This window comes from Scyliorhinus torazame, chromosome 7 (genome assembly GCF_047496885.1).
Source record: "Scyliorhinus torazame isolate Kashiwa2021f chromosome 7, sScyTor2.1, whole genome shotgun sequence".
NCBI lineage: Eukaryota > Metazoa > Chordata > Chondrichthyes > Carcharhiniformes > Scyliorhinidae > Scyliorhinus > Scyliorhinus torazame.
The window spans coordinates 38417588-38433507 of record NC_092713.1 but is presented as its reverse complement, the minus strand read 5'-3'; the positions used below and the strand labels follow the sequence as shown (position 1 = coordinate 38433507).

The window sequence follows — 15920 nt, the reverse complement described above, 5'->3', positions numbered from 1 at the left end:
AGTATGGCACTCATAGATTGAAAGGGTCTTTATGCATTGGCAATATTAGTTAAATAAACATCCAAGCTTCTGTCAACAAAATTAATTAAAGATAAGAGATTCTCTGGGGGAAATTAATTAAAAGATCGGACCTTCTCTGGGGAAAGTAATTAATTAAAATAAGAGATTCTCTGGGGAAAATGAATTAAAGATCGGGGATTCATAAATACAAGGCCGGTGATCAACTCATTGGCAGGCATGGGTAAGGTAGCGATGACAATCGGCTTATTCCTCTGATTATGGAAGATTGACCAAGAATGATGCCTTACGGGTAATGCAAGATCAACAAGACGTGTGGGATGGATGTGTGGGTTCACCAACAAAGGGAGCTCAGTAGTCAACCGTGGCAAACAAAATGGTGGACACCAGCCATTTGACAATGCTCTGGAGCAACAGCATCAACAACACTGTTTAAATAGGAGAGGGTGGCGAGTGTTTTGTGAGGGCCACGAAGAATCCAGCACGAGTTTTAAGGATACAAAGAAATAACATTTATTTGCAATAACATATCTATACAAAAGCAGCAGCAACTTCGCTTGCTGCTCACTCCTTCCTGCTGGTTCCAAACTGGCCAGCTTTATTTATACAGGGAGTCTGCTAATGATTTCTCCACCCCCCTCATTGGGGAAGCTCATACTCCCACAGGATTGTGGGATTGTCATTAGTCTCCAGCCAATGGAAAGCAGGCAGGTTATAACAGAGTGTCAAGCATATGAAGCCAAACCCATCAAATTCAGCAAAAACAGGAGACAGGGAACTCCAAAACACTGATTTCACTGCTCCCTAAGGCAAGGTACCATTAGTTTCATTATTTAATGTATACACGCTGTAATGAATTTTAAGTACTGCAGTTAAAATAGACAAAACAATAATAATAATCTTCATTGTCACAAGTAGGCTTACATTAACGCTGCAATGAAGTCACTGTGAAAAGCCCCTAGTCACCACACTCTGGCGCCTGTTCGGGTACAATTCAGAATGTCCAAATGACCTAACAGCACGTCTTTCGGGACTTGTGGGAGGAAACCGGAGCACCCGGAGGAAACCCACGCAGACACGGGGAGAACGTGCAGACTCCACACAGACAGTGACCCAAGTCAGGAATCGAACCTGGGACCCTGGCGCGGTGAAGCAATGGTGCTAACCACTGTGCTACCATGCCGCCCACACAATCTATTATCATAGAATCATAGAATTTTACAGTGCAGAAGGAGGCCATTCGGCCCATTGTGTCTGCACCGGCCCTTGGAAAGAGCACCCTGCCAATCCACCTAACCTGCACATCTTTGTACTGTGGGAGGAAACTGGAGCACAGTGGTTAGCACAGTTGCTTCACGCACACATGGGGAGAACGGACAGACTCCGCACAGACAGTGACCCAAGCCGGGAATCGAACCTGGGACCCTGGAGCTGTGAAACTACTGTGCTAACCACTGTGCTACCATGCTGCCCAGTTGATTGATTTAGTGCCCTTCCCGCTGCCTTTTCCCGCTACCTCTGCACATTGCTTCTATTCAAATAATCATCCAATGCCCTCTTGAATGCCTCAGTGGAACCTGTCTACACCACAGACAGTGCATTTCAAGCCTGAACGACTCGCTTGTGAAAATATTTCTCTCTCATTACCTTTGCTTCTTTTGCAAATCACAACCGTTGCATCTAGTATCTCTTCAAACATTTATTTCGAGACATTAAGCTGGAAGTCCAGAGGACTTGCCAGCCTTTTATTCTAATAGTTTGTGCAGTACCCTTTCCTGAGAGAGCATGTGCACTCACAAATGGGCCTAAGGTCACCATTTCCGGTGCCCAGTTTACCTTAAATTACCCAGTAAGGATAAGGTATCTAAACGATTTGAGCAACAGGTGAAGTGTATTGTTTCACGGTGCTATGATGGTATTTTCCACTAAATGGGTGCTGCCATCAAGCCGAAACACAAGAACCCAAGAGTTAGGAGCAGGATTCGGCTATTTGGCTCCTTGAGCCTGTTCTATCTTTCGATAAGATCACGGCTGATCTGATTGTGGCCTCAACTCCACTTTCCTGCCTATCCCCCACAATCCTTGACTCTCTTGTCAATCAACAATATATCCAACTCAATCTTGAATCTATTCGAGGACTCAACCTCTATTGCTGGCTTGAGATGGATATTCCATAGACTGACGACACTCCAAGAGAAAAACCTCCTCCTCAAGAGACCCACAGGGCGCGATTCAGTGGACTGAAGTTAAAGTCTGTTGTCGGTCGCGTTTAGCGGGGTGTTTCTCGGTGGCTGCAGTGCCGATGAGACATCCTGCTCTCCAATGGCATTTGCCGTTTTCTTTGGCCTCGGGTAGTTTCTCCCCGCCAAGGCTGCATTTAGCTGAAGCTCACCAGCAGGAAAGGCTGCTCGCAGATTGGGGTGCCATTTTGTCCTGCAGCCCCGACGTCTTCAGCACCACCCCTTCACCGCCCCAACCTCAGGGAGCCGCCGACCCCTCTCCCCCCCCCCCCCCCCCCCCCCCCCCCCCAGGCCCAATCCCTGGCAGTGCCACCCAGGCACCTGGCAGTGTCAGTGGCACTGCCAAAGTGCCTGGGTGCCACTTCCAGGGTGCCGGTTGGGCAGTGCCATGGTGCCCAGGTTCCAGGAGCGTGCCAAGGTGACATCCTGCCCTGTCCCCAACCATCCGGGGGTCTCCAATGGCCTGAGTCCCTCCCAGATGCCGTTACGTCTGGTCGATGTTTGTGTGGACCAATACTAAACAAGGCCCTGGTGAGTATCAGGCCAGGTGAATCCAGCATTCAGGTATGGCTCATTTAAATATTCAGATCTGGATCTCGCCCAGTGTGGGTGCGGTCCAGATCGCGCCGGGTGGAGCGAGTCTGGTGTCTTGCGATTGGCCAGCACCCGGAAAAGAGATCGATTTGGGGCTCTCACGTGAATAATTGAATCGTGTCCATAATATTTAAGCAATGTTCTCTAGTTCTAGAATGTCCCAGCTGGGGAAACCTGCTCCTGGTGTCTACCCTGGCAACTCCCCTCAGGCCGGTTTTAACATAAAGGGTTTCCCATTTGAGATGGGAGATGAGAGTATTTTTCTCCGATTGACCTGGGGAACTTTCTTCACCAGACAGCAGTGGAGGCAGGGTCATTGGATATTTTAAAGGCTGAGATAGATAGATTCTTGCTTGACAAGGGAATCAAAGGTTATCGGGGTAGACGGGAAATTGGAGTTGAGGCCTCAATCAGACTGGTCATGATCTTATGAAATGGTGGAATGGGCTGGAGGGGCCGAATAGTCCACTCCTGCTCCTAATATCTAGGGTGGGGTTCTTCGAGCCGCCGATTCTCCAGTCGCCGGAGAATCGGCGGCAATCGCGCCGGTGCGGTCGCTGCAATGCCGGTCGGGGGCCATTGAAAGCGGCCCCCGCAGCGATTCTCCGCACTCAACGGGCCGAGTGCCCGCCAAGTTCCGCCAAGTCCCGCCGGCATCGTTCTATCGTATGGCTCTACCCGGCAGGACCTCGGCATTTTGGTTGCGGGGGCCGTCCTGGTGGGAGGGCAGGGAGAGCCGACTCCGGGGGTCCACGATCGGGGGCAGCCGATCGGCGGGCGCGCTCATTCCGGGGTGGGTGGGGCCTATGTTCCTCCGTGCCAGGCCCCTGTAGGGCTCAGCCATGATTTCCAGGGGGCAGTGCAGAGACGGCCATGGCGCGCATTCGCGGATCCGCATCGGCCATGGCGCGCATGCGCGGACCCGCGGCAACCTTGTAGGGCCGGCTTTAGGTGCCGGAGCAGCGCACAGCACTCCGGCGCCGTGCTAGCCCTCGAGGAAGGGGAGAATGACTGGGCGTGGAGGCCCATTGACGCCGGCGTTGCTCGCGCCGGTTTTGACTCCGGCGTCAACACTTGGCCGGGCTTTCGGAGAATCCCAGCCCGTATGTTCAGACATATGTTGTATGATTTTATATATTTCAATAAGACCAGTACTCATTCCTCTGAACTCTAATGGGCGTCGGCCCAATCTGCTCAACCTTTCCTCATAAGCTTGCCTTTCAACCCAGGAATTAGTCAAGTGAACTTTTTCTGAACTACTTCTAATGCAATTATATCCTTTCTTACGTAAGAAGACCAAAATTGTGCACATGACCCCAGTTGTGGTCTCACTAAGGCGTTGTACAACTATCACAACACTCATCTACTTTTATATTCTATTCAGTTTGCAATAAATGCCAACATTTTTTTTTGGCTTCATAATCACTTGCTGAAAAGCAACTTTTTGTGATTCATGTACCAGGACACCCGACCTCTCTGCACCATAGAATGCTGTCATCGCACTCCATAACTAATATGCACCTTTTCTATTTTTCCTGCCAAAGTGGGCAAGTTCACATTTTCCCACGTGATATTCCATCTGCTAATATTTTGAACACTCACTTAACCTATCTAAAAACCCTTTGTAGAATCATTACATCCCCTTGACAAGTTACTTCCCTATCTATCTTTGTGTCATCAGAAAATCTGGCTACCTTACATTCAGTGCCTTCATCCAAGTCAATGACATGCATCGTAAATAGCTGAGGCCCCAGCACTGATTCCTGTGGCATTTCATTATTTGGGACTTGCCAACCCAAAAATTACCCATTTATCCCTACTCTCTGTTTCCCATTAGCTAACCAATATTTTAGCCTCTACAATATGAGCACTTATTTTGTGAAATAACCTTTAATGTGGCAGCCTTTAGAAATCTAAGTACACCACATCTGCAGCTTTCCCTTTATCCACCTTACTTGTTACTTCTTGAAAAAACTTTAATAACTTAGCCAAGCAATATTTGACTTTCACAAAACCCTCTTGACTTTGCCTGATTTTTATGCTGTTTTCCTGAGGCTGGGATTTTTTCTGTCTCTTCCCACTGGCAGGATCTGCCAAAGGCGACCACCACCGACACCCTTCCCCCCCCCCACCCCTCCGTGAGCGGTACCCCGGTGGGACCGAAAGATCCCCCCGGCAGCCAATGGCGAGTCACCTCTGCTGCCGGAAAACCCGTCATAGTGCTTGGGGCCAGAAAATCCTGGCCTAAATGTCCTGCTATTATATCCTTAATGGATTCTAGCTTTTCCCCTCTGACAGATGTAAGGCTGGCTGACCTATTGTTTCATGCTTTCTGTCTGCTTCCTTGAATAGAGATGTCACATTTGCGATTTTCCAATCTGCTGGGACTTTTGCAGACTCTAGGGAATTTTGGAAGACCATAACTAATGCACCTACTATCTATGCAGCCACTTCTACTCAGATCCTAAGATGAAAGCCATCCAGTCCAGGGGACTTGTTAGCCTTGTGTTGTAATTTTTCCCTCGTGATGTGATTGTTTTAAGATCCTCCCTCCTTTTCAACCTCTTGATTTTCAGCTATTCTTGGTAAAGTTTTTTTTGTATCTTCCACAGTGAAGACAGACACAAAATACCTGTTTTACACTTCTGCCACCTCCTTGTCTCTCATTATTAATTACCCAGTCTCACCCTCCAAGGAACCAATATTCCTCTTATTATATTTTTCTTTTTAAAATACTTCTGGAAACTCTTACTCTGCTTTTTATATTTTTAGCGAACTATCTCTCATACTCCAATGTTTCCCTCCAATTTAATACTATCCTTAACTTCCTTAGTTAACTACAGATAATGCATCCTTCCCATAAGAATGTTTCCTGCCTAATGGAATATATCTTTGCTGAGAATTATGAAATATCTCCTGAAATACGTGCAGCTGCTCTTCTATTATCCTATTTTACAAGTTCTCTTTAACCAACCTTTTCTTCATACCCTTGTATTTAAATTTAAGATGCTAGTCTTAGACCCACACTTGTCACCCTCAAATTGAATGTGAAATTTTGTTCTGTTGTGTCACCTAGAGGTTCCTTTACTGTGGGGTTATTAATTAAGTGAAAGCATGTTCTGCCTACTACACAAATGAGTTATGTGGTATATAATTCCAGTGCCGGTGTGATGCCAGGTTTGTCATGCGTCCTAGCGACATGACAAACAGCACGTCCCTCCGGCTGTTTGCAATTGTCCGTACCGGCAGGACCTGGCTCTATGGGCGGCCTGCAGAGTCCTCTGGGTGGCGCGGGGGGATCTGGCCCCGGGGGGTGCCCCCACGGTGGCCTGGCCCACAATCGGGGCCCATCGATCCGCGGGCGGGCCTGTACCATGGGGGCACTCTTTCCCTCCATGCCGGCTGCTGCCAATCTCCGCCATGGCCGACGCGGAGAAGAACCCCCCTGCGCATGCACTGGGCCAGCACACGCTGGCGTTCCCGCCCTTGCGCTAACTCGCACCGGCCGGCGGAGGCCCTTTGGCGCTGGTTGGTGCGGTGCCAAGCCTTTCCGCGCTGGCTGGCGTGGCGCCAACCTTGCCGACGCCAGCCTAGCTCCTGAAGGTGCGGAAGATTCTTTCTGGGCGGCCCGACACCGGAGTGGTTCACGCCACTCCTCGGCGCCGGTACGGCCCGCCCCGCCAGGTACGGGAGAATCCCGCCCCTAGTATCTGTTCTGATGAGTGCAATATAAAAAGCTCGTAAAGTATTTATTTCAAGTATTTTGGGTGTTGGTATGACATTGTGCAATAAATGAAAAAATATTTTGTCTCTAAATTTAAAATGATTGCAAAATTTACTATGTAACAAATTGCTCTTTTCAACTTTAATATTTTTGTCATTTCTTTTTTTTTCAATTTGCAGGCTTTGCATGGTTATCATATTTCTGAGGAGCCTGAACTGCCACTTTTCTACACGCCCATTGATCTGGTGGACATCAGTGTGGAGATGGCTGGTTTGAAATTTCTGAATCCTTTTGGTTTGGCAAGTGCCCCTACAACAACCAATGCAACAATGATTCGAAGAGCTTTTGAGGCGGGTTGGGCCTTTGCTCTGACAAAAACATTCTCCCTCGATAAGGTAAGGTAATGCAAGACAGAAGAACCGAAGTCCAATTTACCTATACGGCTGTCATGAAATATATAATTATTCTAACACCGACGATTCTTAATGGCACCAGAGAATAGTTACGATAAATGTTAGGATTATGTCTTTTCAAATGTATTTTGCAGTTTATTTTCTGATTATGTGGAAAAGAGCAATATCATAAACTAAAACATTGCACCTCAAGTTACTCAGGAATTTACACAAATCCTAGGTTGTCAAATTAATCTTGATTAACATTGGTTAGGCCCCAGCTGGAGTATTTTGTTCAGCTCTTGAACGCCACTTTAGGGGAAGGCTGCCAAGGCGTTCGAGAGGCTGCAGATGCAATTTACTATAATGGTATCAAGGATAAATGGATTCAGTTGTGCGGAGAGGCTGGAGAAGTTGAATCTGTTCCCTTTAGATTAGAAGCGATTAAGAGGAAATATGACAGAGCTGTTCAAAATCCTGAATTGTGTTGATGGAGTAAATAAAGATGAAATTGTTTTGAGTGGCAGAAGGGTCAGAGATCAGAGAACCCTGATAAAAGCACAATGACAAAAAATACTCAGAGGTAACTGTCATGAGAATGTCGCTTTAAGAAATGTTTGGCTGCTCATGTTACTGCAGTGACGTCAGAGTGTAGGTGCAGCTGAGCTCTGGCTCTGCATTTTAGTTTCACTTTGAGAAAAGCTTGGGTGTGTCTGTGTTGTTTTAGTTTTGTTTTCAGTGTTGGAGCTGAAGCCAGACAAAGCAGGTGTACTGTTGATCTCTCTGCCATGAAAAGACTATCTCTTGATCTTGATAATTCGGAATTATAAATGTTTTCAGTAGTGAATGTAAACCTGATGTGCTTCTGTTAAAAGTTGTTTCTTTTGTCTTCTGGATGTTGTTTGGGAAGTTATTAAGGATTACTTAGTGTTGTATTCTTTGGGGGGGTTGTATTTGAATTGATGGTTGCTAAGATGTTCACTGTATGTTTTAAAAAGGTTCACTTGAGGTCATAGAATAAACATTGTTTTGCTTTAAAAAATACTTTTCCATTTCTGCTGTACCACACCTGTAGAGTGGGCCGTGTGCTCCCCATACCACAATCTATTAACAGTTGTGGGTCAGGTGAACTCCATGATACACTTTGGGGTTCTCTAAACCCTGTCCCGTAACATAATATGCAGAAACCATTTTTTTACAGAGCAAGTACAGTGCACTGCCTGAATGTGTGGTGGAAACAGATTCAATAGTCACATTCAAAAGAGACAGAAACATTTGTCGGAGATTGGGAAAAGAGCAGATCATTTGGACGAATTGGAGAGATTTGCCAAAGAACTGGCAGAGCCAAGATGGGCTGGGTTTTACCCTGGGCTTTGGGACACCGAGCCCACACTTGCTGGCATGTGCCCACCGACATGTTCTTCCCTGAGTTGGTCTCACAATGCTGTTGGCCCAATCAGAGGACCAGAAGCCCCCACAGCCCCACTGGGAGTGGTGGGCGCCTCTGAGACAGGTGGGAAGTATTCATGAAAATCACCATTGGTGAGGGAAGAAGCTCGGAGACCCCCTGGAGCAGAGGGGTAACTTCTCCGGAAAATTGTTTGGGGTGCGGATGCGGCATTACCTACCTGCAGCCCCTTCATTGGGACACAAAGCATCCGTTTCCATTGAGTAGGTGGTCTCTGCACACAGCAGGGGCAGCTTAATTGGCAGCAAGGTGCCTGGGAGGCTGCAAAATTGTCCGTATGTGGGCCTTTATATATAAAAATGGGCTCCCTCCTTGGTGGTGTGGGCACCCAGTTTGGTTTTCCACCTTCCCAGGGTGGCAGCAATGTATGAGGCAACCATTCCAGTCTGGTTGTACCCTATTTCCCCAGTCCCTGCGCCTCCAACTCCAGTCCAGTGGTCTGAATGGCCCTCTTTTTGGGTTGCAGCATTATATGATATTGTTTGGATGTTATTCCAGAAATGAAAATAGCAAAACTGAGCCAGAAAACAGAGAGCTCAAAAAAGATAAGAAGAGAAGAGACTACTTTCAATGATTTCGATTTAGTTTCAAATATCAATAGCATTTGGCTTACTGTATCAGCCCCAGTAATATTTTAATATTTTAGATATTTCATAATGATTATGGCAACTTTTTATATTTAGGCCTTTTCTGATCAGAAGGGATAATAGTTCTGCCTGCGTGAGATTACACTTCTGTCTTTTAAATAGTGCAGTAAGAAGTCTTACAACATGGTTAAAGTCCAACAGTGGACAAATAGTGGACAATCTAGATAGGAATAAGTTAATTGCCCTCAGGATTCCTGTACAGATTGCATTTGAAATGAACTTACATCATCTTTCTGGGGAACTTAGATAATCTTTCTTCTGCTGTCCATTTGCGATGAGAATGTTTCTGTTTCTGAGCATTAACATCACAGGGCTGAGTGTAAATTTATCACAAAAAGCATTTACGAAAAAAACTGAAGGCTCCATCAACTTCTCATGTTGGAATCCACCCATTTCCAGACTTAACAAAGGTCGGGTAGGGGGCATGGAGGGAAATGATTAACCATCTGCTTTCAGGAAGTTCTTCAGTTGCTGAAATCTTCTCCGGCACCTTTGTAGCTGTATTTTAATGGTATATAACTCACATTGGCCAGTTCGCAGAGCTCAGGAAACCTGGCAGGTAAAAGGCAGTGAGAAGGACTTGATCCATAAGGGGAATGCCTTTACAGCAACCAGGGACAAGAAGGAGCAGAAGGGTTTCCTCCAGTCCCAACAAGCTAACAGGTAAATTCCGCACGATCCATCTTCCCCAGACCACCATCTTGAAGTCTCACTCAGCCCTGCAACCATTATGTCTTCACCCGAACCACCATCTCACTCCTCTTGGATTTACGTTTGAGATGTTGGCTGGGCCAGCATTTATTGGCAATCTCTAATTGCCCCTAAGAAGGTGGTGGTGAGTCGCTTTCTTAAACTGTTGCAGTCCACGTGGTTTAGGTACACCCACAGTGCTGTTAGGGAGGGAGTTGTAGGATTTTGATCCAGTGATCCAAGGAACAGCAATATAGTTCCAACTGGTGAAATGGTAACCTCCCCCCAGGATTGATAGTTATCATTAACCAGAAACTGAACTGGACCAGCCATATAAATACTGTGGTTACAAGAGCAGATCAGAGGCTGGGGATTCTGTGGTGAGTAACTCACCTCATGTCTCCATAAAGCCTGTCCACCATCTATAAGGCACAGCCAGGAGTGTGATGGAATACTCTCCACTTGCCTGGATCAGTGCTGCTGCAGCAACAATCAAGGTGCTCAAGTCGCCATCAGTGGCTGTGCCTGGGCCCTAAGCTCTGCAATTCCCAACCTCTGCTTCCCTATCCCTCTGCCTTTTAAAACTTGACTCTTTGGCCATCCTTTTCTTCGTCCACCCTAATATCTCTTTATGTGAGTTGCTGTCGCATTGTTTAGTAACAGTCCTGTGAAGCGCCTTGGAATGTTTCCTTACGTTAGTGCCACTATATAAATGCAAGTTGTTGTTGGCAGCTACTGGTTGCTCTCTCTCCATGCTCACCTCCACGACCATCGCATTGACTGCCTGTGTGCCTGTCCCATTTTGTCAATGTCGCCCATATTATTGTTCTGGCAGCGAGCCCACCCCATTTGCTTATGCCTCATTTGGGCAGACGTGTTGCTGAAACTTACCAGCTGGAAGCCCGCTTATCTTTTTCAGTCAATTAAATAATGGAAATTGCTACCATTTGAAAGGATCTGGCCCAATTAAGCACATGAAATCAAGAATAGCAGGTGTGGATTAGTGTGGATAAATGTAAGATAGTGCATACTGCGGGAGGAAACATGTACACAAAGAAAGGGCGTGCTCTGAAATAAATCAGTGGAGATTGCGGAAGCAGGTAATCTGATCTGATCAAGTGTCTCCTCTTGATGTTACTAGGAAGGGGTGGTATTGAATGGAGTGCCCCACTTCCTGTTATGCTTAATTGATATGATATTTAAGTCTCAATAAAAGGTAACTAAATTAATTGGTGACATCAAACTACAGGATCCTGCGGACCTTGAGGGCTCAGCCAAGTTCTTCACTGTTAGGACGCAGACGTAGGCCATTTGGCCGATCGTGTCTGCACCGGCTCTCCAAAAACAAATCGTGACTCAGTGCCATTCCCCTGCCTTTCCCCCGTACCCCTGCACTTGGTTTCAATACAGTAATCATCTAATGTCCTCTTGAATGCCTCAATTGAACCTGACTCCGCCACACTTCTAGCCAAAGCCTTCTAGACTCGAAGCACTGGCTGTGTGAAAAAGTTTTTTTTCACGTCACAGTTGCTTCTTTTGCAAATCACTTTAAATCTGTGCCTTCCAGGAAGCTAATCGTGGTACGGTTTTCATCTAGCTGACAGATGGCAACTACAATTAGGTACTAAATACGAAAACTAAAAATAGGACTGAGTACGCCATGAAAGAGATTCGCATTTTCCAAGGTGAAAGTTGAAAGGACCTAGAGCTGTTTGTTGACTTATCACCATATCTAAACCGTATGTGACAGGAATAAACTCAATAGATGGGATGCAAGCTCAGTTAAGCTCAAATCCCCAGACGCCTTGTTGAAGCTGAATAGTGCCTTGACCAGGCCACAGAATCCATAAAGTTTTCTGGTACCGAAGATGTTGGGCCACCTGAGACCTTGAGGCAGTAGAAAGCAGAGCATTGCAGTTGCTCCTTGGAGTATAACAGAGAGCTCAGAGTAACCTCAAGCTGTGTTTGCTTTCTGCATTAGAATTTATGGTTCTGAAGAGATGGAACAGCTCCTTCTTAACCACAGAGGACTATATTGTGCAGCACCTAGTTTCAATAGCCTGTGCAATTTTGAAATCAATCTCCATGTAATCCCGAAAATAAAGGCAAAGTACTGAGGATGCTGGAAATCTGAAGTGAAAACAAAAATGCTGAAAAGGTCTGGCAGCATCCGTGGAGAGAGAAGCTGATCACATTTTGAGTCCGTATGACCGTTCGTCAAATCTCTTATTCCATGTAACCCCCATTCTTTTAATACTCCCTTTTACAAAATCTCCTTTTACAATACACTGGAAGGGTGACGGAACCACATTCCCTTCAAAAGACAACCGGATATATAAACTAAAAGGAGAAATTGACGGTCAGTGGGGAAAGAACAAGGGAGCTGGACTAATTGGACAGCCAAAGAACTAGCGCAAGCAGGTTCAACTGAATGGTCTCCTTTTGTGCTTTGGTCTCCTTCTGTGCTTTGGTATGGTAAGTATATTTCCTAGTCTAAACATTTTGAGAATACATAACCCAGTGGATAAGCTGTGTTGCCATAATGGGAATAGACCAATTAAAGCAATGTAATAGTGTGGTGTGAGGCTGATATTTGTAAAGCCATTATCTAATGCTTGTCTGTCGTGATTGTGGTGTCTGTCTCCTTAAGACAGTATGGCAGACAGGGGTCACCTGGCTTGAGGGACCAATGGGGACCAAGAGAAGGTGATGACCCCTGAGGGTGGAGTCCTCTCTTGGGCAGAATACATCTGGAAGCCATGGCTCCAGGGCAGACCCCGTGCATAGTTTCCCTTTGTCAATAAATGCAATTTGTTCCTAACGAAGCCTGAAGTATCTTGACGACGCCTGAAGTGCAACTACATAACTTCATATTGGCGGCGAGGTGGATAAAGTGTGATGGCATAGCCTACCTCTGAGCATCCTATTTGATTGAAGTTTTGAAAAAAGGGATATTCACCTGAGTGCCTGTTTTTTGGGTGATTCGAGTCAGAGGGAGCTGTCGAGGTAGACCCTGAGGGGCAAACAAAGTAGTGAGCCCGGTGTGGTCGGCGAGTCAAGAGGTTTGAAAGGGGCAGCACGATAGCATAGTGGTTAGCACTATGGCTTCACAGAACCAGGGTCCCAGGTTCGATTCCCGGCTTGGGTCACTGTCTGTGCGGAATCTGCGCGTTCACCCGTGACTGCGTGGGTTTCCTCCAGGTGCTCCGGTTTCCTCGCACAGTCCAAAGACGTGCAGGTTAGGTGGATTGGCCATGATAAATTGCCCTGAGTGTCCAAAAAGGTTAGGAGGGGTTATTGGGTTACGGGGATAGGGTGGAAGTGAGAGCTTAAGTGAGTCGGTGCAGACTCGATGGACCGAAGGGCGTCCTTCTGCACTGTATGTTCTATGAAAAGATATAGAAAATTAAAATGAAGAGACATAAGCCCTCGAGAGCAAGTAAAACATAAGTTTAAAAAAATTGAAGAGCTGCTGCAGAGTTTTTTTGAAGAGAGAGAGAAAGAAAAGCGACCAAACAGCAGCGTTTAAAGTAAAAAGGGGGAAAATACACGAAGGTAACTGCACGGCCTGTCCCAGAAGGGCGAGAAAATGAAGAGGCTGAGACTCTCATCTCCCGATCCAAGCAGAGCCGGTAGGGGGTCCGGGTAGCGATCCCTGCACTGGTGGACTGCAGGCCGTGAGGCTCTGAGGTTTTTCAAAGACAAGGGGCGGGATTCTCTGTCAGCCGATGCCAGAATCGGGAATGGCGACATGGCGGAGAATCGGTTCCGACGCTGAAATGTCAGTGCTTGCTGATTTCATGCCAAATCGCAATTCTCCATCGCCTCGACAGCGGCGTCAATACATTCCAGAATGCACGTACAGTAAACACTGTTAGCAAATCATTAACGGGGCCGACCCAGTATATCCCGGGGCCTCCACGATTCTCCACCTCCAATGGGCCGAATTCCTGATGACGAGGTTCACTTGTGCTTTTAAAAATTGTGAAACGGGGCTGTGGCTGCTGAGAGAGTACGGAAAGTGTCCAACATCGCCATAGTTTGCTGACAGTTCTGCCGCTGCCTGGGGGCTCCTGGAAGGGCTGGGGAGGAGTAGCGGAGGGATGGCCAGGAGGTGGGCTGTGGAGTCGGAGTGGACAGGCATGGAACACCATTGCCGCAGCCTGCAAGGCAGCCATGCAGCTGCACATGCCGCTGACTGCCCACTGTGAACTTAAGGCCATGCGTCGTAAGGTTGTCCCCACAGGTCACCTCCCCCGAGGTGCCCCCTCACCCCAGCCGACCCAACAGCTGTATGGGAACGCTCAAGCGCAACCAATGCCAACTTGTTGGCTGGGACGGGGACTGAAGTTTGTATATGCGGTTGCAGAATGTCGTCCTCCTGAGTGTCAATCGCTAATCCTGCACCGTTTCTCATTGGAATCGATTGTGTTCCACGTGGTGTCGGTGCTAATCCCTCAACAGTCGCTGAATCGGTCCAGGTGCGGCGCCAGTTTTGCTGTCGTGGAAGTCCACGAATCCTGACCCGGCGTCAACACATAGTCTCAGGAACGGAGAATCCAGCCAAATGTCTCCATTTGTTTGAAAGAAAAGTAAAGAAGTTGAATTTTTTTTTAAATGTCCCGAACGGGCAGCGCTGTATCTTGCGGGAAAGTTAACGAGGAAAACCAGGCGCATCAAAAAAAGGAGAAAAAGAACAGAATTTCCAGACAGCTAAAAGAAATAAAACGGCAGAAATCGCTGAGAAAGTCTCCTACCAAAAAAAAGGCGTTTTCAAAAGGACCAGAAGGAGGAGCTGCAGGTTCCCGCCAAAATTTCAAAAGTGTGGGAAAAGCACAGAGAACCGACAGCTGCTAGCAATTAAAAAAAAATGACAGTCTTAAAGCGGTAATGCATTTAACGTTGTACAACATTTAATGCAACAACCACAAGGGGGAACTAAATGCAAGGGATAGGAAAATCAGAGAAGACCCCAGATAGCGGACAACTCTCAAAAGGAGATCCATAAGCAATGCAAGATCTCAAAGTAGGCAATGAAGACCTCAAAGGAGGCAATTAGGACCTCCAGTATGAGAAAAGACTGGAGCTCAGAGGTGCTAATAAGGCCTCAAGGAAGATGCAACGCCAAACTCAGAGTGGGTAGTAAAGCATCCCTGAGAGGGCGAAGCCCTGAAAAATCCCAGGAAGAAGGCACGGAGGGCACGCAGAAAGAGGGCAACAGAGGACCCTAATAGACTAAATGAAGAGTTGAAGGCAACAAGACTCGGGTTGCAATCCATCCTTTTGTAGTGTAATGAGAAGTTCTTTGAAAGTTTTAGGAATGAACTACAAGCAAACAATAAAACTATAATCAGCAAGAAAGTAAGACAAGGCACAGCGGAAGAAGAACTAAGAGTGAAGAGAAAAGAGTTGGATAAACTCAACCGAAAACTACAGCAGATAGAAAATGAATTAAAAGTTTGCGACCCTAATCTAAATGAAAAGCAGCCCAGCTACATCAAAGCGAAGGAACGAAAGAAAAAAAGCAAGCACAATGAAGAAGGTGACAGTAGCTAGGAAATCTATTAAGGCCAGCAAGAAGCGAGGTGAAAGTAGCTGGGAAATCTATTAAGGCCAGTAAGGAACAGTACAACATTCACCAGCAAGTGGTGAGGGAACTGGAGTTAGGGCGTTTGATAGCGTTTGATAAGCGAGGTCGTTCTCGGCACTGCAGGCTCTGAGAAACACCCTGCTATTCGCGCCCAAAGCGGGAATTTTTTCCAGTTAAATCGCGCCTGTTATGTTACATGTATGCCTTCTCACCCGATATATCCCTTCCTGTTATCACACATTGTGACTCACAGGAATTTCCACATTACGGGAGGAATTCTCCGGCTTCGCTTGCCTCGTGTTTTTTGGCGGCGGGATTCTCTGCTCCTGGCGCTGTCAACAGGACTTCCCACTGAAGCCACCCCACGCCACCAGGAAACCCACGGGCGGAGGTGTGATGCTGGCGGGACTGGAGAATTCCGGGCAAGATGTTTCTGTTCCTGGCAATTCAAGTCTTGTACTTCTCATCAATTAGTCCCAACATCTTATTGCCAAGGCAGTCAGTTACCAGCAGCTCTGTAGTCTCTTCCTTAATTGTGTATCTCATGCAGCACCAGT

General features: G+C 46.8%; 1 protein-coding gene across 2 annotated transcripts in view; it reads left to right on the top strand.

Moving 5' to 3' along the window:
- Positions 1 to 15920, top strand: part of LOC140426151 (dihydropyrimidine dehydrogenase [NADP(+)]-like) — a 1098238-nt gene that overhangs the window by 650629 nt on the left and 431689 nt on the right. For both annotated transcript variants that reach the window (XM_072510567.1, XM_072510568.1), the window contains one exon: positions 6756 to 6971. In XM_072510567.1, the coding sequence (XP_072366668.1) occupies positions 6756 to 6971 (216 nt within the window). The remainder of the gene's footprint in view (positions 1 to 6755; positions 6972 to 15920) is intronic.